The sequence below is a fragment of the Protopterus annectens genome, chromosome 5.part1 (genome assembly GCF_019279795.1).
Source record: "Protopterus annectens isolate FY-2018-M chromosome 5.part1, PAN1.0, whole genome shotgun sequence".
NCBI classification, from domain to species: Eukaryota; Metazoa; Chordata; order Ceratodontiformes; family Protopteridae; genus Protopterus; species Protopterus annectens.
The window spans coordinates 288,302,815-288,329,836 of record NC_056736.1 but is presented as its reverse complement, the minus strand read 5'-3'; the positions used below and the strand labels follow the sequence as shown (position 1 = coordinate 288,329,836).

At 39.7% G+C, this 27,022-nt stretch overlaps 1 protein-coding gene across 1 annotated transcript in view; it reads right to left on the bottom strand.

Moving 5' to 3' along the window:
* Positions 1-1,792: 1,792 nt before the first annotated feature.
* Positions 1,793-27,022, bottom strand: part of ITSN1 (intersectin 1) — a 2,682,533-nt gene continuing 2,657,303 nt past the window's right edge. The window contains exon 36 of the mRNA XM_044072770.1: positions 1,793-3,041. Coding sequence (XP_043928705.1) covers positions 2,893-3,041 — 149 coding nt within the window. The 3' untranslated portion in view covers positions 1,793-2,892. The remainder of the gene's footprint in view (positions 3,042-27,022) is intronic.

The following is a 27,022-nucleotide window of genomic DNA, read 5'->3' as shown; positions in this document are numbered from 1 at the left end:
AAAATAATGTCTTTCAATTTCTGACTATACTGTCTTTTAAGAAAGTTAATTATGCCTTACTGAGCGAATACATTTCTGTCAGCAGAGTTTTCCTCATATCACATAGCAGTGAATATGCTTTAGTTTAGTTTGCATAAATGAAAGCTATTAATTGATGTCACAAAGCAATAGTGGCTGACTTCCAGATATAAGAAAAAGTGGTCAATGCAACATAAAATTACAACTCAACACTATAAACTACGTAGGTCCAGGCTACTGATGCTTAATAGCTCTGTCTGGTTATCTGCAGTAATGGGCTGCTTTATCAGATTTAGGAAAGCACCACTCCAGATGGTGACTGAGGATCATGAGCTTATTTATGCTAATGGTCACACTGAATTAGACTGTAAAGACAGTGGCACAGAGTGGATGAAATGTTAAGTAAAGGATGCCTACAGCAGACTATGTATGTCATATATAAGTCCCAGGAAAAATGAAGCATGGAAACAGAACCAGAGTACCTTTATATATATATATGGCAAGTAGAAACCCTTTGTGCATACCATTAACTGGCTTACAGTACTTATAAACAGCATTTTCTTATATTTATAAAAAAATATCAACATATGCGTTTAACACTTCTTATACAAAAATAGTCCCTGACTTTTAATAAATTACAGGTATGTATTGGTACTCAAATTCCTCATCTGACACTGGGTCTGGAACACTCCTTCTATAATGAGCAGTAGCATTACCACTAAGTTTTTAAATATTATCTGCTAACAGTATTTTTTTCTGACTAAGCAATGTTAGCACACTGCTACCAAGGGGTTTTGTAGGCTGGTACAAAAGACCTTAAATCACAACATAAACCTTGATGAGGGAAAAAAATACATGTACATTAACCTGGAGTGCCTCTCTTCTTTGCTGCAGCCTCAGGACATTTACTTCTCAAACTCAATATTCTACAGAAGTAATGGAGTTACCTAACCTTATTTCTCAACTTTTACATTAGAAGAACTGTTTCTGGATGGAGATGACCAAAGTGATTTTATCATCTGCAAATGCCTAACAATTACATAGATAACTAAAGGTCTAACATGTATTTTGCTCCGGGAAAAAAAAAAAAGAAAAGAAATACTCAAAAAACATTGTGTACACATACTACCTGAATGTGTTAAAAATGCTGAATAATCCCTGTTGTCAGACATTAAAAAGAGAATTATTATCATGTAACAAAATAATATACTTAAACCTATGATTTTCCCTGGTCATTAAATGATCCATTCCTTAAGCTAAATTTACCGTTCAAATGCTTATGTTTTGTGCAGGAAAGTCTGATTGTGTCAATGTTAGTTTTCAAGTGTATCCACAGAACACACAGTTTATGGAACAAACTTGGCCCTTGCATATGAGTGGTAGCTGTACGTCTTGAACCCACTCTTCAGAAATATAAGTAAAAGCAAAGAACTCCAGAAACTATGCTATTTAGCTTGTTTACTGTTAATTATTAAAACTTGATGTGAGTCATGCTAATTTACCAGCAGAAAAAAAAAATCAGATGATATGTTTCATATATAATAGAAAGTAAAGCTATTTCCAGTCCTTTCACAGCATCTGTGAGACATGCATACAGAAAAAAAATATATATTTCAGTATTTACTTTAAAAAAAGGTAATAGCTTAATAAATAAAAAAAGAGGAAAGCAAGTAGCTTACAAGTGTAAAAAAAGAATAATACTTAAACCTGAAAATACAGAAGCCAACGGAATTTACTATCTAGACTATAGTTTAGCACATATAAACCATTAATGTTCAGAATACTGGCATTTTATTGGTGGGTTCAGGAAATAATTTTGCTATTCAAAAGAAAAAAACTGACATCAAGGTTTTGTCTTTAGAAACTCAGACTTCTTCTGTTCAGAGTAAATTGAAAGTGCATTTGCAATAAAACATTGGCTGTACGCAGCCTAGGTACATTTCAGTGTCATGACTATCCACTTTGAGATTTCTCTTGCCATGTTGAACCAGCCCCGACAATAATTACAAGTACCATTAAACTAAAACAATCAAAAAACAAATTTTCTAATTCCAGTTTTACGCAACATTAACAACATCCAGTTGCACACAAAAGTCTCACAGGACAACATAGTGGCACTACTCTAGAAACTGTAACATTCTACATAAAACATAACATAACTCCTCCATCTAACAAAGTACCATATTACTGCTAACCCAGACTCACAGCTAGACGTGGGATGCGCTCTACTTTATGCATCCCTAAAGTAGTCTCCTTGCTGCTGCCTCCCATTTGGCTTGTATAGTCTTGGCATAAGTGGTAATGTCACATGTCTGAATTTTATATAACCTGGTAGCAATGAGTTATGTTTAGAATGCTTGTCTGTAAACCACAGACCATTTTAAAGTAAGTTAAATTACATTATAAATATAATCAAATCATTAGTAGGTAAAATATAAAATCATGACATCACATCCATGCAGTGTGTGCGCACATGGACACATGTTGGTCAAAGGAGAGTGATGCAGCCATGTACAGAGTTGTGGCTGTTACAAACAACAGTGGCCTGCCTGACTTTTCCCAACTTGGCAATCACAGTTCTCCTTCACAGGATCCATTTTGAGCCATGCTCAAGTCCCTGGTGATTGCAATGTAAATGGAGATACTATCTCAATAAATATCATTCATAAAGTTCCATTTGCAAATGACAGCCTCTAGGCATTCAGTGATGTATACTGAGACACTCAGAGATGACTAGGTGAGACAAACTCCATGTTAGCTGTGGATAAGCAGCACTGAGGCAATATAACAATGCTTTCTTCCACATACCATCTGCAAATACCTGATGAATTGAAATGCAGCATTTTTAACCTTGCAGAAAAGAGTGCTTTACTTTTAAGGTTCATCAAATAACTGCAAATCCAAGCGAACTACAATTTCTCCTGTTGGGACTTCATGTAGAAGGAGTCGCTTTGTAACTGGTCCCTTAGAACCCTGGTCTTTTTTAATATCCACTACCCGGATTTCTGTGCGGCCCAGAAAATCTGAAACACAAAAATATTGCACTCATGAATACTGTATTTTGTATGGTATTCAAAAGACTAAGCATCCACACATTAAGTGAATTTGATACCTGTTTCAATGTTAAAATTATTAAGGTTTGTACTTGCGCCTGTAGAAATGTAAAAAAAATAATACATTAAAATACAACAAATAGTGCAGCTGTTCTACAAGCTGACATTCAGTTTCAGCTTCAATCTGATTTCTATAACAGCTGTCCTTTTTTTATTTATAAGGTGCAAAAAATGACTGATTATCTTTTGTGATTAAACTGTCTTTTTGTATCGTCATTTCACAGTTCAGCTCTAACTACTACTTCAACTTCCTTCTATATATAGCTCCCTTGTTTTCTTGTACTTGGTCAGACTTAATCTCCCTTGATCCTAACCTTGTTTTAGAGTGAGCCACTCACCCCACGCACTGCATTCAGTGTATGTGATACAGAAGAATGGTTGCTCTAATTGGCAAAAACCTTTAACCACTAACCATGCTGCCTGCTGTACCCAAGTCCTGTGTCATGGCCTACTACTGCTGTTTCCATTTTATTACTGCTTAAGTTTGTAGTTTGTTCTGTTTATCATCATCTATGAAAACAAACCTCCATATCCACAACAGTATGTTTCCAATAAATAAATAAATGCGCATTTTTTTATTTATTTATCCTTTATTTTTGTTGACAGGGATGGGCCCACGAAGTCTACAACTTGCTTATATGGGATCTACAAGAAGCTGCTTATAAAAACTTAGGAAATGTGGCCAAAATATTGCAGACATTACTCTATTCTTACAGAAGGGGGTGCTAGAAACAACCCTTCCAGTGAAGAGTTTCCGACTGCTGAATATGGAATTAGGGAGACAGAAAGGATGATGTTCGCTGCAGTAAAGTGAAGATGGTGATCTCAGAAGAAAAATAAAGAATACCAGTGAATTCTTTGCATCATTTAGCAAATATGGTGGGTTTGCAGTGTGTTGATTCACACACTGAAAGAAGTACAGCAATGGATCATGTACCTGAGGATGTGCTGCAATTTAAGGAGGTGCACAGCTTGTAATCATTTGATGCAGAAGCAATAAAGAAGCCTGCAGAACTGCTTATTTTTAAAGAAATGGGACTTCATTGTAGTAAACCTCAGTGGATAAAGTAGATACCAACTACATCACAAAACGATGTATGTACAAAAACATTGATTGGGATTTGAATCAGGACAAAAGGACCTTGCGGAAGCAGTAAGTAAAACACACAGACAACATCCATTTACTGATTCTCTGTACTTTGTTTTAAGTACTGTGGTAAGAAGAAAGCATCCTGTGATAAATATAATTTCTGGGAACAACTGTTGATACATTTTGGTTTAAGAATTCAGGAGGTTAATTTGGTTAGGAAATGAACCATGGTATAATCTTGGCACCAAAGCCTAGAGGGATAAAGCCCTGACTACAAAGCAGATGATGAACCAAGTTTGATTAGCAGCTAGGGTGCCATAGTAGTTGAGAGGAGGTTAGAAATGTATGACTGAAACCATCTTACCCATGGAGGGAGGGGTGGTGTTGCTTCTACTGGATGCCTACCACCAGAAAATGGAAGCCTACCAGAGATAAAGATGAGACAGAAGGAACTGCCAACATGAAGTGTGCACTCCCAAGCCAGTGATCATAGCTATTTTTGCGTATGTGCAGGGACAAGCATGTGTGGTTGTGAGCAATAGATACTCATGTAAGCTACTGGGGGTAAAGTTACAGTTTAACAACAAATACCCCATTTGAATTAATGAAGAGTGTGGACTTCTTATTAACTGACAGAAGTGACAACAGTAGGAGCTCAAGAAGGGACAGGATCAGTGGTGAGATAATCCCACCTTTGTCGATCTTTTGGGTAGTTAGCCCAGACAGACTGTGAAGGGACTGGACAACAGAAGGCTGATGGTCTTCCAACAGATATATCATGTACAAACCTTTATACCTTTTGGGATGACAATCTCCTTTGATCAGCTGTTAAATAAGTCAGTGGCTAGGTAGCTACCAATAAGGAGCAAATGGGCTGACCTCACTGGAAAGGGGGGGGATGATGTCCAGTAGATGGGGATGCAAAAAGCACATAGAGAAAATAAATATGGTATGACTGTCTTTTGATAGTCAGGAAACTTTTGACAGATTTTTTTCAAAAAGGTCATCTTTTAACTATTAATACAAGGCACATTTTTTTGCAGACTAGAAATGAATTAATTTTTTATCAGATATTATGGAAGAATTGAAGCATTTATGCCACATTAATAGAAACTTTGATGAGAGTAAAGACTCACTAGGTATATGGACTGGTTATATCCCCAAGGTGTGGCAAACAGCTGTTGTGGTGGCCTTACATTAAGTTAATCCCTCTACTGACTCTGAAAATTACAGGCCTATTAGTCTCACTAATATTATTTGCAAGGCTATGGAACATATAGCTGAACTAATTAACAATAATAGAGGTGACCTTTTATCCTTAGATAACATCAGTTTGGCTTTGTAAAAGTCACATCATCAGGTTATGGAAAGAATTACAATTAAACTAATAAACAGCAATATACGTGACCTTATATCCCTAGACACATGCCCATTTCGCTTTATAAAAAGCAGATCATGACTGCTTAACCTGACTGAGTTCTTTGACAGAGTTACTGAGATCATGGGGAAAGGGGATACAGTCCACTCTACCTACACGGATCTTGCCAATGCCTTTGACACTATCTCCCATGTTAGGATTACTGATGAACTGTCTCACCTTAACATTAATCCATATCAAGTTTACTGGACAGGTAACTGGCTATCTGATGTAGCCCATTCTGTTAAGGACAGGAATGACTGCCCTAGACAGTAAAATGTCACTAGTGATGTCCAGCAGGGGTCTGTCCGGGCCCCCTCCTCTTTAGTGTATACTTCTCTGGCATGAGAGCTGATATCAATGGAATATGGCTAATCATGTTTACTGATGACTACAAACTGGGGTGGTACATCAAATCTCATACTGATATGTAAATTCTCTAGCAAGAGATAGATCGAATAAATGCAGCATAAATATAGCACCACTACTGCTAACCATACTAGCTAAAATAGCACTTTTATCTGATGCAGACATGGTACCTATGTTGATAACAGACTCTCTTCTGACCACCATATCTCTGCAGTGTTTACAAAAATCCATCCACTTTGCATAGCTTATCCTTTATGGTATCTTCTCAGGGTCCAAAGAAGTTGCAGTCCCACTTTATTTCATCCTTCTTAGCCCCATCATTGAATACAAATCTCCTTTTGGCATGTACCTTGCAAAGGAGTTAAACTGACTCAACAGACCTCACTGTTTCCTCACAACAAAGATCTCACATTTCAGTAATCTTAGTCACTCTGATATTCTTAAAGCCTTGTATCCCTATTTAGTGTTGTGCATATCCTGGAGTGGTCTCCTGTTAATCTTTCTGTGCTACGAATGAACCAGCTCTCTCTGAACTTTTTTATCTAAATAATACCAGTGGCAAAGCAAATGCTTGCTCTAGAATGCTAAACCTATACTACCACATCAACAACACAAGAAGGTGCGACACCCACTCTTGGTGACTGGATGGATGATTATTTGAGACATGTGAAGAAAGTCTGCTTACTGAGGGACATAGTCTCCAAAAAATGCTGGGTAATATAGTTGATATTTTTGATGGTCTCTTTGGAAGTAAAAGAGATGGACTTATGACCCTCCAAAAATAGGATTATGATCTGGTTAATAATCATGTGATTGAGACATGGATGTCAAGAAAGTCACCTTAAAAGCAAAGCTTGAGAGTGGAATTTTGACAACCATGTTGAGAATACGTAATAAAGTTATGACTGGAGATCCAATCATAATTCTTTATAATGCAAACAGTTTTATCTGGTCTGTGATTTACCCGTTACAGAAGAAAAAAGTGCAGTAACACAAAGCGCTTCCTGTGTTCAAAGCTGTAAAATGCTTGTGTTACCATACATAAAGGGAGACGTGAAGTATTCCTCTGAGGAACTTATAGCTTTAGAAGCTGTTAGAGACTTCACTCAGACACACTTTTGTTTTCTCTGTGTAGGACAATGAGATGTGTAACAGCTTTTAAAGCTGTTTAACTTCTTAATGCTGCTCTCTGGCCACCACAGAGCAGCAGCAAGAAGTTTAACAGCGTTTAAAGCTGTTTAACTTCTTGCTGCTGCTCTGTGGTGGCCAGCACTGATAGCTACTAAGATCATAAAGGTGCTTGACAAGTCTTTATTTTCCTCAGATATGGAGCATAATTGTGGTGCTCCATGCACGACAAGGTCAGTATATACAGAAACCGTTGACACAAGTACCTTGATAGTAGAATAACTGAGGAACAAATGAAACAAGAGGACTGAGACTCTAAAATTGAGAAGTACTTTCACATAGATGCATAGGCCTGTTGAGTGGAAGACCTCCTAGCAAGCTTAATAACATCCGAGGCTCCAGCCAATATATCCAGTGGGATCAAAGAGTCTTCACCAGAAGCCCGGAAGCCAGGCCTTGAGGTGGGGCTAGTTGTCATTGACTCATGGGGAACATACTAGGTTTTTCTGAGAAGCATTTTTGCATTAGTAGGAACTGAAGATTTGAAACTATGCTCTTCTCAGCCATAAAAAGTGTAACAAGAATGAATTTATGTCTTTCTTCTCTTAAGTGTTGATAAGAAAAATCAGTGAAAATGGATAGAATACATACAAATATCACACATTGTCATGGAGGTCAGGACATATCCACTGCTGCATCCCCATGCTCCACTGAACTGAGCAGAGCAGGGGAAGGGCTCCACTGTCATGAGTGGAAAACAATTTGATCTTCAAAGTACTTCACTTCCACAAGACCTTGACCAGACAGAAACCTGAAATTGCAGCTCCACAAAAGGGCTAGATGAGTGGCTCCGACTGCCTGTCAGCTGAGATATTCACCTGTAATGTAAACTGCTGAGGCACTGATATTCCTGTCTATGAATCCCTGCCAAAAAGCATCACTTCTCTGTAAAGTCAGCATAGCCTTGTGGTCTCTAACAGCTTTAGGTGCCAAACAATGACCTAGTTTTCTGACAGGGTAAGGAGAGCCCTTAAAAGCAGCTTTGTCTCTAAGGCCATCAGAAATAGGAATACTGCCTTTTAGCCACAAACAGTTGATGTGAAGCTCTCTTTCCATACAAGACCATATTATTTGCACTGAGTGGGACCCCAGTTGAGCTCTTCAACTTTTAAGTACAGTTCCTCTGTAGACTCTGCATGGATTTGAGTTGCAGGAAGACTGCAGGCTGTTCACTGTTTCAAAGCCTGAGAACAAGGGTTTGACACCAAAAGGTTTGTAAGTGTGTAATATGGTGTGAAGTCACTGACATGTCAAAACACCTACATTCCCAGGCATTCACATAATGTGCTGTAGAATTTGAGCCTGACCCTGTAATGTGTCTATAATGTTAAAGGTATGACTTCCTGGGTCCTCTCAAAGAGCAGGAAGAACCAAAAATATGGAGTGTCCAGCTTTGTACTTATAAAGAGAATTCTCTAAGCAAGCGTCAGAAGGGACTACAATCAATTTTATGGTGACCCCAGTGACAACAACCATGGGAAAATCCACTGGTGTTAATAGATTCACAGTGTCCCTGTATGGAACGTCCATGAGTTGGTTATCCAGGTAAAGGAAGCTTGACAATCTTTCTCTTACAAGCCTTCAACCAAGATGGCCAAAAACCAAGGTAAAGAACCTAAGTGATGAAAAATGACCTAACTGACAGTAATTTGTGCTAGAAGTGATGCCCATCATATGGATCCCAAATGCTGAAGAATCAAAGGTATCCATTACTTCCAGTGGCAAATCCAGGCATCCTGTAGGAGCAAAGCATGATCCCAGCAGAAAGACCATTCAGAAGTGAAAAATGAGATTTGCTGAATAATTCTGCAGGGGGTCAGAATGGGGTAGAACTTATCCATTGTGTTTTAGACCAGAAAGATGATGCAACAATAATACTTAAGGCTCTTTTCAAAACATGATACCACTACAGCTCCTATGAGCATGAATCATTGTTGTTAATTTTCAGGGAAGGACCAATGAAGTTCAGAATGTGGCTGAGACTAACCAGATAATGGAACCACTAGATAATTTGTAATGATTCTCCAAGTTGGGATGTACTTTGAAAAGCACCCCCCCCCCTTTACAGGCAGTCCTAAACCAAAGTGAGGATTGGAGCACAGCAGCAATTTGGGTCATCTTCACTAGCAACTTAACTGGCAATAATGAGAACAGGAGTATGATACTTCAGAGCCTTTATTTTGGTGTTGGCTACGCTTATAAAATGAAGAGACAAAGTGGAGATAGAAAGAATCTTACGCAAGTGGGACTGGAACTTGGACCAGTGAGGCAAATCATTAACAACCCTACGCTGTAACATGTTGTTTTGGACCATTTCTAGCTCTTTTGTAGTTCACTGTTTAAAATCCGCCTCTGGGCATTTTTTTCTGGCTATACTGCTCAGACAAGCTCCACGTGGGTTTACAGAGTGGTCCTAGCAGCAGTGAACTCAGAAAAGCGACTACCTTCTGGATTTAAGTATCTTTGCTTTTTTTTCACTTGGAATAGCTTCTGTAGCTTACCTTGAACTAGCCTGAACTGTTTTTTAACTGATTGCTGCATTATTTTAAAATCTGCACTTAAAGTTACATTTTAGTCGAATTTGATCAAAAGTTTGCTTGTTTGTTTGTTTAATTTAACTGTGGAGGCTGCCCACTAAAGTGTGCTAGCCTGTGTAACTAATTTATCACTGTTTCTGCATTTTCTGTGTGTTTCTACCAAAAACAAAAAATAATCCTTGTTTTCCCGCCTTCCTCGACTAGTTTAGACCAGTTTACAGGCATTGCTGTATTCTGGGCTGTGGTGTAGTTCCTGTGTTGTCCATTACCTTACTTGGATAGAAGGAAGTTTCTTTGCTCACCAGTGGGAGTGGGGAGCCTTGAGCAGCCTACCTGTCCACAAGAAGCTGTAGTAATTGGTTGTTTTTGACCATTTCTAGCTCTTTTGTAGTTCACTGTTTAAAATCCGCGTTTGCGCGCATAGCGCAGCGCCGGTTAAACTTTTTCTGGCTCCGCCAAGTCTGCTCTTCAAATTTTCCCTTAAGGAAGCTCTACTCTTAGTATAACCAGACTACTCACTGTATTATAAGCCTAGCACTTGTTCTCAATACTTCTCTACTAAGTAAGCACTCTCGTACTAAGTAAAGCACTACATCTACTTACCACCCCTATGAATATCCACTTCCCTTAAAAGTATACCCCTCCCTTATACTGTTCTAGCATGTCGAGTGGTAGATTACTGGCATTGTCTCCAGTTCTGCTGGTCAATCTGGGTATCTTGAGACAATGCTACAATTGTCTCATGTACACAGACAACCCTCTCCTCCTCCCAACAAACACAAATACATGTGAGAGATGCAACTATATAGCCAAACCGGAGGCTGAACTCTCTCAACTCAGGGCTGGCATGACCAGACAGGAGGAGATGGCAACCACACACACAACAATCCCAGTCCCACATAGACCTACCACAACTGCAAACCAAACACATAAAAACACAAAGACATACTCGGAGGCTCTAATAAAAAACTTACCAAAACAACAGAGGCTCCCAAAGCAGACATCCAAAAATCCACCACCTCAAAACAAAACACATGCAACACATACTTCGATAAATCAGTGTGTCGACCAATCGCAACCCTTAAGGCCAAACACCTTGCCTGATACACTAGTAATAGGTGACTCCATAGTCAGACACACTGATGTCCCACTGACCAGGCTGAACAAGGAGAAGGTGACTGTGAGCTGTCTATCGGGAGCTAGGATCCGCCATATAACACACACACTCAGGTCACTCCAAAGCAAGTACAAATATGACTCCGTCATTGTCCATGCTGGTGTGAATGACCTGAGATGTACCTCCCTGGACTACATGAAAAGAGACATAGAGGAGCTCTCTGATTATGTAGCCCAGGCTGGTATGACCCTAACCCTGAGCAGCATCTTGCCCTCACCAAGAATGATACCACAATACAAAGACAAGATGATCAGCTTTAACAATTGGCTCAAGTACTGGTGTCATTCTAAGGGGATCCAATGTCTGTCTGCCTGGGATGATATGTTGGACAAGCCACTCTGCTTCGCAAGGGATGGCTTACACCTGTCACCACTGGGCTTCCGGATATTGGCTAAGGCTCTTGCCACCCCCATAGTGCCTTTTTTAGGCAAGGCTCAAAAGACAAACCCACCTCCTTAGAAAACAAAAATGGAAAAAAAACTAAGGGTAATGCTGCTCAACGCCAGAAGTCTAAATCTCAAGATGCAGGCACTTGATGCACTCCTCAGCATGGAGAACATTGACGTCTGTGCAGTAACTGAAACCTGGTTCAAGGCTCCTGAGAGAACCCCAGAGCTACCAGGTTATACCTCGTATCATGCTTTTCGGCCCCAAAACCCGGGCCAAACCACAAAGGGAGGGGGAGTGTCCATATTCATAAAGGACACCCACACCTCCAGGTTAGTAGCAACACATGAAGCATCAGAGACCATACAGGTGCAAATAACCATAGGCAAAACTGCTATACAACTGGTAGCATGTTACAAACCACCCTCCCAATCTCAAGAACCCCACTCAGCCTTCCTGAAGACATTGGAGGATATGAATGTATCACAAAATACCATCATACTGGGAGACTTCAACTACCCAAACATAGATTGGGTACATTATTCTAGCCCTAATACCCTAGCCCAAAGGTTCCTGGAATTCATAAATTCAAATGCACTGGAACAACTAGTCACCTCTCCCACTAGGGAGATAATATACTAGACCTGATCATCACAAACATGGGGACAAAATGCTCCACACCAGAAGTATACCCCTCACTAGTGAGATCTGACCACAAACTAATCACCCTGGATATACATATCCCACCTCCACCCCCAGCACAAAAGACCACAGTGAAAAACTTCTCAAAAGCAGACTTCACTCTTCTTAAGACTGAGATGGTATCCTTTAAGCCCACTGTGCCAGTGGATAGCACATCCCACAATTGCGAATCCTTCACAAATGCTTTCTATGGACATCTCCAAGAATGCATGGATCATGCAATCCCAAACAAATCCAAGTCCCTCTCCACCAAATGTAAGCGTCCTGTCTGGTGGACCTCAGCCATAAACAAATTGTATAACAAAAGAAGGAAGCTACTGCACGTCAGAGCGAAATCCCATGAAGGGAAGACATCTCTGATCAACATTAGCAGAAAACTACGTTCTCTCATAAAAACATCCAAGGCAAACTTTGAGAGAAAAATTGCTAAGGACACTAAAGATAACCACAAAGCCTTCTTCCGCTATGTTAGAAACCTGGGCGGAAACCCTCAGATATGCTCAGAGTTGGTTCACAACAACAAAAAATACACTGAACCCACATATATTGCTAACATTCTGGCTGACAGGTTCAGTGCAAATTTCTCCCCTCCTTCACCCCCAAAAGAAGAAATACTTATCCCAGCTGAATGTAATCTCCCTGTCATCTCAGATGTCCAAGTGAGAACCACCCTAAACAAAGCAAAAAACACAGCATCAATGGGACCTGACGGTATCCCGGGGTGCATGTTACTTGAACTCCAAGAGGAGCTAAACCCACACATAAAAATGCTATTTAACCTTAGCCTTACTTTGGGATATGTACCTGAACACTGGTGTACAGCAACAGTGGTCCCACTCCACAAGGGGGGTGCCTCTACAGACCCTGGAAACTACCGCCCCATAAGCTTAACTAGCCTGGTCTGCAAAGCTATGGAAAGAATCATTATGGAACTCATAAACAGAGACATAGGGGACCTACAGACACTTGACCCCACCCAGTTCGGCTTTGTAAAGGGCAGATCCTGCCTTTTAAACCTGGTTGACTTTTTTGAAACAGTCACTACAGCCATTGATGAGGGCAAAGCAGTCCATTCAGCATACCTGGACTTGGCTAAGGCCTTCGACACAATACCCCACTCAGGCATCATAGATAAGCTAAACAGCTTAAAAGTAAACCCTTATGTCACTAGATGGGTTGCAAACTGGCTAAAGGACAGAACCCATAAAGTTAAAATTGCTGGAGCAATGTCAGACTCAAAGCCAGTCACAAGTGGTGTCCCACAGGGATCTGTCCTGGGACCCCTCTTGTTCGGCATTTATTTCTCAGATGTTAAAGCAAACATGGGAGGGCTGTGGCTGACAAAGTTTGCAGATGACTGCAAACTAGGCGCCATAGTCGATACACCAGCAGACACACACATCCTACAAAAAGGCCTCACTGAACCGGACAACTGGTGCCATAGTCACGGCCTTAAACTAAATGCCAAAAAATGTATAGTCATCCCTTTTGGAAAAAACAAAGTACCCACAAATTATTACACAGACAGCAACCCACTGAGTACAGAAAAAGTAATCAGAGACCTAGGGACCCAAGTAGACAGCGACCTCTCATTTGAAACCCACGTTGCCAAAGGGGTTAGAAAAACATTCTACCTTGCACACCTCATCATGAAGGGATTCACATCCAGATCCAAGGATGTCATTGTACCCCTATATTCCTCCCTCATCAGACCCATGATTGAGTACAATGTCCCATTTGGTATGTACCTCACCCGGCATTTGCAACAGCTGGAGAGACCACAAAAGTACCTCACCAAAAGGATCAAGGGTCTCCAACATATGTCTTATTCTGCCAGACTAAAGAAACTTCAGCTCTATTCAGTAGCATACCGCCTGCTCAGCGGTGATCTCTGCCTGACGTACAAGGCCATGTCCAATCAGGATCTGATGGACATGCTCCACCTCAAAAAATCCAAATCCATCAGGACCACGAGAGCTAAAGACTTAAACCTCGGCACAAGTATGAATAGGACATGCTGGAGGGATAGATTCATAACCCAGAGGCTTCCCATGCTTTGGAACAGGATCCCAGTTCATATTAGGCAGAGCCCCTCACTGATTCTCTTCAAGAGAAATCTTGATGAGTGGATGGGAGATCGTAAGTTTACCCCAGGGGTCACATCTGTGTCACTGCTAGACAGGGGCACAGTAAACTAATTCTATTATATAAGGGGACCTTCATTGTGTCACTACTAGACAGAGGCACAGTATTCTAGATTTATTCTGTACATTTTTGTACCATTTCATGGGGTGGCAAAAGCCACATCACTATGGCTAGGCTTACAAATGCCCCAGGGCAGATAGCCTAGTACTATACTATGAAACTATGGTGGAGGAATAAACAGTCTTGCTACATCTGTCCCAAATTTGGGACTCCTAATGAGTAAGGAAGCTGGCAAAATTCTGTGGCATCTGGAATTTATGATGGGCCAAAGATATTACAAATGTCAGCGTTAGGATAGATTGTCAACTACTCTAGCCACTCATGGAATGGCCACCATTCAAAGGTGTCAGAATCCTCCAATCTTTTCTGATAACATGGGTAACAACCTTAATAACTGGCTCCATGATTTTGAAATAACTAGATTAAGAGCTTGTCAGGCTTCTTCTTGATAAGCAGTTTTAGGAGGAATGGGACAGGAGCTCAAGGGCAATCTAAGCAGCTGTGCATGTGTACTGGGGCTTCATAACAGGAAGGAAATCATTCAGAGGGGAAGAAGGACAATGGAATGGACCTATTATCTCTCTACACCTCACAAGCCTCAGGTAATCGGTTTCCTCATAGATGCCAGATTATAACAGAATCCAGAATGCCCACTACCAATATAAATAAGGTTACATGATATAATTCAGTGAAGTCACACATGACTGACATGCTCCGAGTATTGAGGGGTCAAGGAACCAGTACATGACTGCAAGCCAGCAAATGATAGTACATGTATGACAGGCCTGCATGGATCTAGTGACACCTTCAGATAATACTTCTTGGGGTGCAATCTTTTATTTGTAAATCAAGTTACCACCAGATATCAAATATTTGAAGTCTGGCTCTTGAGATACAATATATGGCGTGAGATGACACACTGGATTTGCTTCACCTAGAAAATGTCAAATCAAATAGACATGGATGTCTCCTCGGAAGGTTAGTCTCCATTCTCAAGTACTACTGACCTGTGACCAAGAGACTCAAGGACCATTCCTTAGAATAAGGTTGGTTATCCTCAGGTTCTAGCGCATCAGTGGTGTGCCTCTCCTGGTCCATCCCCCACATCAGAGAGCAGGTATGGGCTTCAGTCCATGCTAGTGAAGAATCAGCTCACTATCTGCAAGGACTGGGGATGGGGGGGTGGCAGCAGATGAACACTGAACTTACTAACTTAAGCATATTTTATGAGTACTTGCCTTCCTGAAGATGCTCTAACTTATGGCTCGACTGCTTAGAGGATCCACCTAGCAGTAACCACATAAGGAACTCTTGACAGTGCCTTTCTGCTCACAAAGTACGCCAGAAGCTTCTCTAATTGGCATTTCAGTGTAAATATGGAATCTGTTGTGCTTGCAGAGTCTGCAGTTCCCATGTCATGCTCTTCCCCGAGATAATAAATGGAAAACTGGCTTTTAACATGATGGCCATGTGGATTCTTAATGTGCTGATATTTAAGCATTATATCAGAAGGTCTTTATTATCAACAGCAAAGACTGTGATCTAAACTGCATGGGCAGCAAAAAGGAACTAGGGTGTTGAGGGATGTCATGCTTATGTATGCTATCTTGTGGCATACATCTGAAAAAGCACTCATATTATGCATCTAAACAGATATACAAACATCTCCACAATGCAGGAGTTTCCAAAATTTTAGCAGATAGTAACTGGAGAGAAGATCAACCCAACCAAATTACCAACAAGAAGGATTCTTAGCATTAGGTCCTATGATGCTCATTTCTTCTAAACTCCTGTTTTAAAGGAACTGGAGTATCATTACAAAACAGTAGTGAATATAACACTGGAGACTGTCAGACTCCAGACACTTTGGCAAAGGTGCTGATAAGACCTAGCTGCATTATCCAAAGGGAAATTAAGATATGTAAGAGTTTCCCTCTGGAACACTGTGCATTAAACTATTCTGGTTGGACCTTAGGGAAGAAGGTACTTCACAGCTGTGTGATATATAAATGAGAAGATGCAAGACAATTTACCCTATCTGCTGAATGGCTCAGGTTGTGTGTGCTGCCGGTGTCACTTCCGCATTAATTCCTATCACAGTGGTGAATCCATTAAACCAGAATATCCGATACAATATCAAAATGTTATGACTTTAAGAGATGAAAGAAAAAAAATGAAATACCAGAGATACTTCATGGAGAAGCTGAATGGATAGGCTAAAGAAAGAAGAGAACATGGCTCTGCTACGCTTCCTAAGCAATTCATGCTACAGAGTTTTAGGAGTAATATGCACAGAATGACCTGCAGCTACAATACTCTTACATTATGACAGACCTGTACACCACACTATATTGGTCTATCTCATACAAGGGCATTCCCTTGCAGCAATAATACACTGCAGCAACTCTATATACAGGACTCAACATAAGTGAAATGGTTCACCCCCCCCCCAGATCCTCTAATGCTCCCTTCCTCTCTGTTTTCCCTCAATCTCGGACTTCCCACACCATGCACATTACTTTTTATTTTTTTTTCTCACATGTTGCATTACTGTCAGCTTTTTCAATAAGCCATGACTATCTATATTCTTTGATATGCATTTTAAAGTTTTTTTCGTTCTCTTTTTACATAACCTTTCCATCCAGTGATGGCTTGAACAGCAATTATGATTAAGGAATAAAATTCATTGTACACTGGAACTGGAAATGAAGCAGAGACAGGATATGGGAGATGGAGGTGAACAGGAATAAAACCAGTAACTTAACGTGAGTTTACAATCCAATAATTTTATTTGTGAAGTATGACAAAAGAAAATCTGGAAATAATGGACTTTTTCAGAATTTGTTGGACTGGTGGGGGACTCTAAAGCATATGCTCTACTTCATGTCAATAATGTTCAGAAAAGTGCTTTGGGGAGGGGAAGAGGAGGGAGAAAGTTAACTGTAAGTAAATATTTTTTTCTTAAATAGTACTATTTTTATGGTGTGTGGTTTTCTTTACATGCTATAAAGTTTTCTCAGTTATTTTTAAGTGTGATAGGGAATGTAAGCAGGTGCTGCTGTTCTTTTTTTCTTTACTTTCTCCCTTCTTCTCTCTTTCTTCTTGTTCAGTTTTAAGAAATGTAGGCACTGCAATATAAAGGAAAAAAGCCTGGTTAAAAAGCATGACAAGAGAAAAATGAATGTGCTTTTTCTCATTCTTGTATAGGGGATGTGAGAAGATCTGAAAGAATTCAACGGCAAAACGATGGCGTGAACCATATAACATCCAAATTTGAGGATTTTTACCAACAACAGGATGCCAAACCAAAGATGAATTTCAACAAGAAGAGCAACACCAGGTGGAAACGGCGGCAACTGTGCAGTATACAGATGAACAGAATATTAATGAAGCAGTGGATTGTTTAAGAAAGGTATTGAATGCTGACTCAGACTTTAATGTTTTTCATTTTTCTTATAAAGATTTTTACACAGCTAATGCATATTTGCTCGCAAAAGGTTTTAATTTTGTACTGGCAACCCGAGCAAGGGTGGATCAAACATTGTTGGATTTGAAGTTATTTATTCGGAAGCTGAATTTGACTATTTGGTTTGGGGGCAATGTTTCTAATTCATCTAATATTTCATAAGACCAGAGTGTTTGTTTGAAAAAATCTAGTTTCTTTAATCCACCTGTTAACAACAAACTGTCAACTTTCGAACAGCTATGGGATAGGGATATAAGGACAGTTATTAGTAAACCATTGACCAAACCGTGTTACAATTTAAACAAAGAAGAGAGAGATACACTATGGGATGGATCTATTTTACCAAATCGAAAAACCCTTTACGCGAATACCTAAATGTCGACACCTATAACGTGAACCGTGAAAATCCTGAATGCACTAAACAGCGAAAAATAAAATAACGAACTGTCATAGTCAGCCAACCCTACCACCCGCTACATACTACCTACCCAAACAAAATAAATAAACCACATAAATACACTAACTAAACCCTACTTCTAACCTAAAGTAAAGCACCAAAACCCTACTTCTAACCCTACACTAAACCCACATATACAACTAACTATGCACTATCTTTAACCCCTCCCTAACCCTATGGTCCATAACTATTGCACACATCCCCTACAGACATACACCCAAAAAAATAAATAATGCACATGCATACATACAGTTAACAAAAAAAGTAAAGCACCAAAACCCTACTTCTAACACTACACTAATCCCCACATACACAACTATCTATGCACTATCCTTAACCCCTCCCTAACGCTAAGGTCCGTAACTACCGCACACTTCCCCTACCGACATACACCCCAAAAAAATAAATAATACACATACATACAGTTAAATAAATCCCTACTTCTAACACTACACTAAATCTTACATACATTACCTATCTATTCACTTACCTTAACCCACATCCTAACCCTAAAGTCCTATCTATCACACACTTACCTTACGGAGCTATACCACAGATGGGCCAACCATTACACTTCGACATTTAAATTTTCGCTATTTTTGACGTTCGGCATTTCCATCTTTCGCGCAATCCGTGTCGCTCTTTTCGTGTTCGCGATTATGGTCTTTCGATCTGGTAATAGAAACCCCTATGGGACACAGTAAATGATAAAAAACTTAGGATTATGAAACTGGACAAGGGTGGGGGGGTTGTTATTATGGATATGATTGAGTACTATAATATAATGAATGCTATACTGTTTACTGAAGATTATATTGAAATATCTAGAAATTAACTGAATATATCGTATGCTAAGGTAGACATGGAATTGCATAACATGTTAATGCAAGGGCAAATTAATAGAGATAAATACAATTTTTTATACAACAGTTGTCCAGTTATTGCAGGGATTTTTGGTATTCCGAAAATTCATAAGAATGAAGTCAACCGTCCACTCAGACCAATTGTCGATGGGAATAGGCGTAAAACATATTTTATTTCAAAGTACACTTGACAAATGGCTTAAAAAATGGTTTCTTCCATTCCACAGATTTGTCATGATTCTTGGGATTTTTTTGACTATCTGCAATTAGGTTTACTAAGAATGATATATTGGTCACAATTGATGTTTGTAATCTTTATTTGGTTATCCCCTACCAAGAGGGATTAAGATGGTTTGAAAATGTTTTGATTGCTTCTCAGGTGTTGAGTCAGGACTGAGTTAATGTTTTGGTTAATTTAAGAGTTATTAGAAATATTTTGGAAATTCTATGAAAGTTCTGTATAAAACAGAGAAATACGGAAATCAAGAAAAGATATGAATGGAAATGTTTATGGAAGAATTAGGTTTAATATCAAAATCCCGAATGCAGATGCTCTGCAAATGGGATATCAGACGGCAGATGCTTGGCTGCTGACCATCAGTAGTTCATATCACAGAATGCTACTGTGAATTCGCTAAGGGCTAGAGATCGTGGTACAGTGCGGAGTGGGCCATTCATTTCACTGATATGAAGTTGATCTAAGTGCTAGACATCGCAGTACAGTGTGGATTGGGACACTTATCCCTTTCCTCACTGTAGTGCAATCTTGGAGTTAGAATATATAGTTAGCAGAGGGTATAGGGGCACAGCGATGTGATGTGTAGGAGCTCATATGCGGACATCACGTTTTAGAAAAAAATTAAAAAAAAAGATTGATGTGGTACACGGATGGTGGAACACTTTCGCAGTTTATGCAACATTAACATCAAATGTGCAGTTGTCGAGAATATGGCTCAATGTGATGAGCACAAGTTATTTCTAATATGAGCATTATATTTGCTAGTATGACTGGAAAAACAAAGTATTTACCATATTTTAATAGTAAACTGAATAATTAAATATGCCAAAGTTAGAGGTAGATGAGGCTCACTTATTAATGGTTAGGACAGGAAGAGATGAGATATAAATTGTGATGCATAACTAATCTACAGGAAAGTCCCCAGGCTGGAAAAAAATCTGGAAGGTTTTGTTTAACATTATTTAAGAGAAGCAGAAGTACCAATATCCTGGAAGAAAGCAGTGATGGCTGTAATAGCTAAAGAGGGTAGTGATCCATTGGACCCAGCTTCATACAGGCCCATTTCAAAACTAAACCATAATTATAAAGTGTCCATGTCTATAATGGTTAAAATAATAACAAAAATGATGCCAAAATTGACAGATATGGATCAGTCTGATTTTGTGGAGGGGAGGCAAACATCTGACAACATTAACAGAACACTGATGATCCAGAGGGAAGAAGAATGTAAGAGAATACCATTGTTTTTGGTGGGTCTTGATACAGAGAAAGCATTTGACAGAGTAAGCTGGACTTTATGAGCAGGGCAATGGAAGCACTTGCATTTCCTGGAAAAAAATATATGGTTGATTAAGAGGATATATGAGGGACTGGAGGCATAAATTAAAGTGGGTGGGGTCCTGTCTGATAATTTCTGCTTGAGCAGAGGAACCAGGCAGGGGTGTCCTCTTTCCCCTTTGTTATTTGCATTATATTTAGAACTATTGGCAAAGAAAATAAGGGACTCAGAAATTCAAGGATATAATTGGCATGGTTGTCAAAAAAAGCTGTCTCTGTCTGCAGATGATATTATTTTATACCTGGCAAAACCAGAAAGAGACATTACAATGTTGTGGAATACTTAGAGACAGTTTTAGATCTTTTCGGTACACAAAATTAATGAAGCTAAAACAAAGGCAATAGTGGTAAATTATGTACCCACACACGAATTGGTTCAGCAATATCCTTATTTATGGGGACATGATAAAATATAGTATTTAGGAGTATGGATTAAAACTGATTATGGTCTGGCAGCTAAGGATATGTGGTAAGAGGCTAAACAAAAGATAATACAGAAACTGAGAAAAATGAAAATTTTGTTATATGGTTATGGATATTAAGATAGAAGCAGTCAAAATGCTTTTAGTCCCTTTAGTCTTACATACAGGTCAGGTATATTGTTATCAACCAGAGGAGAAATTGTGGATAGCAATTAATAAACAGCTGAAGGACTTTATCTGCGAGGGGAATATGGCAAGAATGAAGTGGGATAAGATGATTCTTCCAGTAGAACAGGGCAGCTTGGGATTACCCAATTTGAAGGGGTATTTCAGAGCTACACAATTAAGACTCCTATAAATAGCACAAGCAGAAAACTATACCTAAAAGTGAAAAGGGATGATGTTGAAACGGGGGGGGGGGGGGTGCCTTAAGAAACAAGGACAGATTGGATGCAGGCCTTTAAGGAGAATAATAATAATCATACAGAATATTATATCCATAAAATAGAAGAAAGTATTCTAAGAACTACTCCAACAAAGGAATGGAGAAAGGAGATTCTACCAATACGGATGACTACAATTAAGGATATATATAATAGGAAAGGGGGGGTTGGAGTTTATTGGAGAAAACTGGCAAAGGAATCAAGGTATTAGGAGCTAATAACTAGAGAGGGAAAGATGATAGAATGGGAAGATGCCAAGAATTTATTTGGACTTCCAGTTAAAGATTGCCTTCCCCGTCAAGGACTGATATCAGAGTATAGGCAAACAGAAAGAAATATGGGTGTCCTCAATGAAAGACCAGCACTAGTAGAGTTTTTAGTAGAATCTAAAACAGAAGCCGCCATTAAAAAAAGGAATAATTAGCACAGCATATAAAATATTGGATGATAACGATAAAAATCAATCAGAGGAGGATAGAAAAGACTGGAAAGAGAGAATGGGTAAGCAATTCACAAATAAATAATGGGAGGATATATGTATGTCTGCCAAATATGCAACAAAATCTAGAATACATAATATTTTTGCTTGGAAATGTTAACATAGATATTTTTAGACGCCAAGTAGATTCCAGAGAATTTTTCCTCGGATAGATAGCAAACGAAGGTGTGACAGGGAACAGAGAGGTAATTGGGAACATATTGTCTGGGAGTGTAGTGAGTTGGCAGACTTTAAGGATTTCCTGTGGGATGCACTGTCTGACATGCTGGGTGAGCAGACTGATATGTCGAGGGAGATGATTTTCTGAGCTACGATACAGAATTGGAATTGCCTAGACATGGTAAGGACTTGCTGTCTCTAATTATGGTGGCAGCCAAAAAGCAATTACTAGAAAATGGAAATCAAATTCTAAACCAGCTATAGTAGAAGTAGTGAATATAGTAATAGACACAAAACAACTGGAACTGAGATCTTTAGAAAAAGGTAGGAGGAAAGTACATAGGAAAAAATGGACATTTTGGGAACAATACATATAGGGGAGGAATGAGGTCTAAAAGAAGGCCGGACTTAAATGAGCTATGTAATGTTTGACTGAAAATTATTGGGTAGATAATAAATGATGTACAATGTTTGCAACTGGGAATGTGTCAGTCTGGTTTGCGATGTAATCACTTAGGTTATATTATATAGCAATATATGTGAAGCACAGGTAAAAACAGTGATATTTTATATACACACACACACACACACACACACACACACACACACACACACACACACACACACACACACACACACACACACACACACACACACACACACACTGCACATTCACCTTCAGGGAAAAAGGACAGAAATTTCACCTGCTGAAGTTAACCAGAGCACATGGAAAGATACACACATACATAGAGAGGGTTTGCAGACTCCATACACACAAAAAACCTAGCCAAGAACTCAATCAGAGCAAAACACTGTGAAATGACAGTGTTATACATTGCACCATTGTGGCAACGAACAACTGATTTTGCAAACATCATCTTCCTGCCAAACCACCAACTATAGCCACCTATCATGTGTAAGGTCTATGTTTGTAATGGTAAGTGAAAGAAATTATGTCCAACTTGTTATACACTGAAACCATGTTCCCACTCATTCAAGTATGATGGCAATGCTGATGATGTTTGTGCTAAAAAGTGAAATAAGTTATAGCCAGCTTGTTACTTTTACAATGCAACAGACGAGCAAAAGCCATAACAATACTAGTTTTGCACTTAATTTCAGCAAATAGCAATACATTGTGCAACACTAGTACTGCCATAACAGATCAGTAACTGCTGTTGAGCAGTTGTTAAACAGTGGGGGTAAGTCACTTTTATTTACCTCATTGAGGAATAATGCATACCTGTCACTGTCCTTGATTTCACAGAATGTCCCTGATTTTGCCTCATAGTTTTGCTCTGTCTCTTACAAAAAAAAAAGTTTGATTTGCTGGTAAATCATTCGTGATTACAGTCAGTCAATAAATCCAGACACAAGAGTTGCATACTTATCCAAAATAATTATGCTGATGCAAAATGTGTTATTATATTCAATTTTTACATTAATTAGAGTACGTTTTAAAAAGTGTTTCTGACTTTGAGCCTTTATTCAGTGCATTTTTGGCTTTGTTCAGATATCTTGGGCAATAAAGTTGAGAGTTACAGTATCTGGTATTCTGACAGTATTTATATAAAAAGTGAATGGCTGATTTACACTTCATTTAACATGTAGCATTCAGCAGAAAGTGTTTGATCAACCAAAACATGACCTTTCAAATGTTTCTGTTCTGATATTATATGACCTAAGCAAAGAAATGAAAACAAACTAAGGACCTTCCTCAACCAGAAACACAAGGAACAACACAGGTCTATGAAATATGCATCTTGCTAATTATCTGGGAAAGAGTGGTTGAATATAAAGCTAGAGGAAGAGACTATGGGCCTTATCTGAGGACATGAAAGGTTGAGGGATTAGCAACCAGCTTACAAACTTGTCAGTTTCAACCAGAGGCAGAAAACAAATTTGGGGTGAGTCTGCATGGTACCCAAGCCAAGGCCAAGTTCCAACCTGGAGATTCCAGATCAGGGTCATGAAACATTCTTATGTAATCTGTCATGTTTTGTGCAAACTTTAGCTGTTAGCTCACATGCTGTCTCACACATCAAAGATTCAAGCTGAGAATGAGAGAGAAAAAACCTCCAACATAGATCTAATGGACAGTACTAATAATTATGTGAACACTGTGATGAATAACCTAACATCTGGTCTACTGACAGCACAGACTAACATATCTCACAGTTTATGATGGCATCCTGCTAAAATACATCAGTTAATGGCACAATCAGCTATGAGAAAGGTCTTAAACAAAATACATAAGAGTCATTGAGGTTACAAAACCAGAAAAAGTACAGTTGTGTACCTACCATAAATGTAGATGTTCGAGTGTATTCACTGTTGCAGTCATTACACTAGGGTTATCCTGCTGGCAGGCTACCCGCAGTCGGCCTGAATTCCAAAGTCCTGGTCCGGCGTGGGTTGCTGTTGCCTCTTACCTGACGTCAGTGCGCCAGGGGTATATAAGATGCAGCCAATGCCATTTTCTTCAGTTTTCTTTGCCCCAGATGTCATGTGCCCCCAAAAGGGTAGGCTAAAAAACATTGCTTATAAAAAGCATGCACTAAAATAAACATTACCTTCAGCTACAAGCAAATACACCACATAGGTTGTATAGAATAGAGAAGTACAGATAAGTCCCAACAAAGAAAGGGGGATGGTGGGTGGGTAACCTGTACTGCAATAGTGAATACACTCGAACATCTACATTTATGGTAGGTACACAAGTGTACTATGTTCATCGTGTTTCACTGTTGCAGTCATTACACTTGGGTTGAATCCCAAAGCTGAGGTTGGGCGGCTGGGTCTAAATAGAATTAGGAGAGGCTATGAGGCCCTGCAGAACTGCAGTGGCAAAGCCTGCTCTAGATTTAGAGAAAAGAGGTAAGTGGTAGTGCTTAGTAAAAGTGTGCACTGAAGTTCAAGTTGCAGCCTCCAAAATATCCTTGGTTGGTACTCCTCTGAGGAAGGCTGCTGAGGTGGCTGCTGCCATGGTAGAATGAGGTCTAATTCCCTTTAGCACCGATTTGCCATGTTGTGAATAGCAGAAACGAATGCAGTGTCCTATCCATTTTGAAATAGTCTGCTTTGAGATAGCCTTTCCTTGTGATCCTGCAGCATATGCCACTAAAAGTTGCTCAGTCTTTCTGAAAGCTTTAGTTTTGTCCAAGTAGAAGCGTAGCTGTCTGTGTATGTCCAAAGAATGCAGAAGTCTCTCCCCTTTATTCTGTGGGTTTGGGTAAAAAGTAGGCAAATTAATGGTTTGGTTAAGAGCCACACTGGACACTACCTTAGGCATAAATGTTGGGTTTGTCCTTAGAGAAGCCCTGTCCAGATGGAAGATAATAAAAGGTTCCACAGCCATTAATGCCAGTAACTCTGAGACTCTTCTTGCTGAAGTTATTGCTAGGAGCAGAGCTGTTTTCCATAAGAATTTTATCTCAGCTGTATTGGCTGGCTCAAAAGGAGGCAGTGTGAGTTTTTCCAAGGCAAAATTGAGGTCCCATGCAGGTCTTATGTTTTTGGCCCCCCTGAGGTACTGCCTAAGCAATGGATGTGAAAAAATAGGTGGGTCCGTATTGTAATGAGCTGAAATGGCAGAGGCATGGATCTTAATTGATGAGAAGGATAGGTCTTTGTCCAGCATCTCAGTTAGATACTGTAAAATCTGAGGAATATTTGGAACAAGCATGTCAATTCCTTGTGCCTGGTTCCAAGCACAGAATCTCTTCCATTTTTCTGCATAAAATTTTCTGGTGCTGGGCCTCCTGGCCTCCAAAACAACATCCATAACCGCTTTAGAGAGAGGTGTATTCTGAATGGTTACACTATCCACCATGCAGCTAGATTTAGGGTTCTGAGTTGGCTATGCAGGATCTGATTGTTTTGTTGGGTCAGTAAATGAGGAATTTGATGCAATGTCCAGGCTGGGCCTTGAGACAAGCTATTTAGGATTGGGTACCAGTGTTGGCGTGGCCTATCCGGGGCAATTAGTATCATTTGTGGCTTCTCTTGTTTGACCTTTAGGAGTACCTTGGGGAGGAGAGGCAGTGGAGGAAAGGCATATACTGTAAGGTTGTTCCAGCTGAATGACAAAGCATCCACTTTCCATGCTTGTTTGCGATAAGTCCTTGTGCAGAATCTCTGAAGTTGGCAGTTGTGAGATCTATGTCTGGGCATCCCCATTTCCTTGTTATCATGTTGAAGATTTGTGGATCTAGTTTCCACTCGTGAGGATAAATGAGGTTTCTGCTTAGTTCATCTGCCAGAGCATTTGTTTTTCCTGGCAGGAATTGTGCTTGCAGGTGTACTTGGTAAGTCAATGCTGTGTTCCACAAAATAATGGCTTGTCTGCAGAGGGGGTAGGAATGTGTGTCCCCCTGCTTGTTTATGTACCACATGACTGTGGTGTTATCCGTCTTTATCAGCAGCTGTCCTGGATGAAGTATATCCTTGACGGCTGTGAGGGCATTTTGTACAGCTAGCATCTCTTATTGATTGATGTGAAGATGCCTTTGGCTTGAGGGCCATGTGCCCTGAATACATTTTCCTGCCATGTGGGTCCCCCAGGCATAATCTGATGCATCTGTTGTTAGTGTATGCCTGGCTGTGGGTAAAGTGAATGGCTGTCCCTTGTTGTGGTGACAGGCCTGTGCCCACCATCGAAACTCCTGTTGCAAGCAGGGAATGAGTGAAATTAATGATTCCAGGCTGTGGCAATGTTGAGTCCAAACACTTTTTAGATACCATTGTAGTTTCCTCATATGCAGTCTTGCATATGGAATTAGCAGAATGCAGGATGCCATGTAGCCCAGAGCCTGCAGAATTTTTCTTGCAGGTAACTGGGTCTTTGTTGCCATGCTTTCGAAGTAAGAAGTCAGTTGCCTTTGTTTGTCTGGCATGAGATAAGCCATCTGGGCAGTTGTATTTAAGCTTGCACC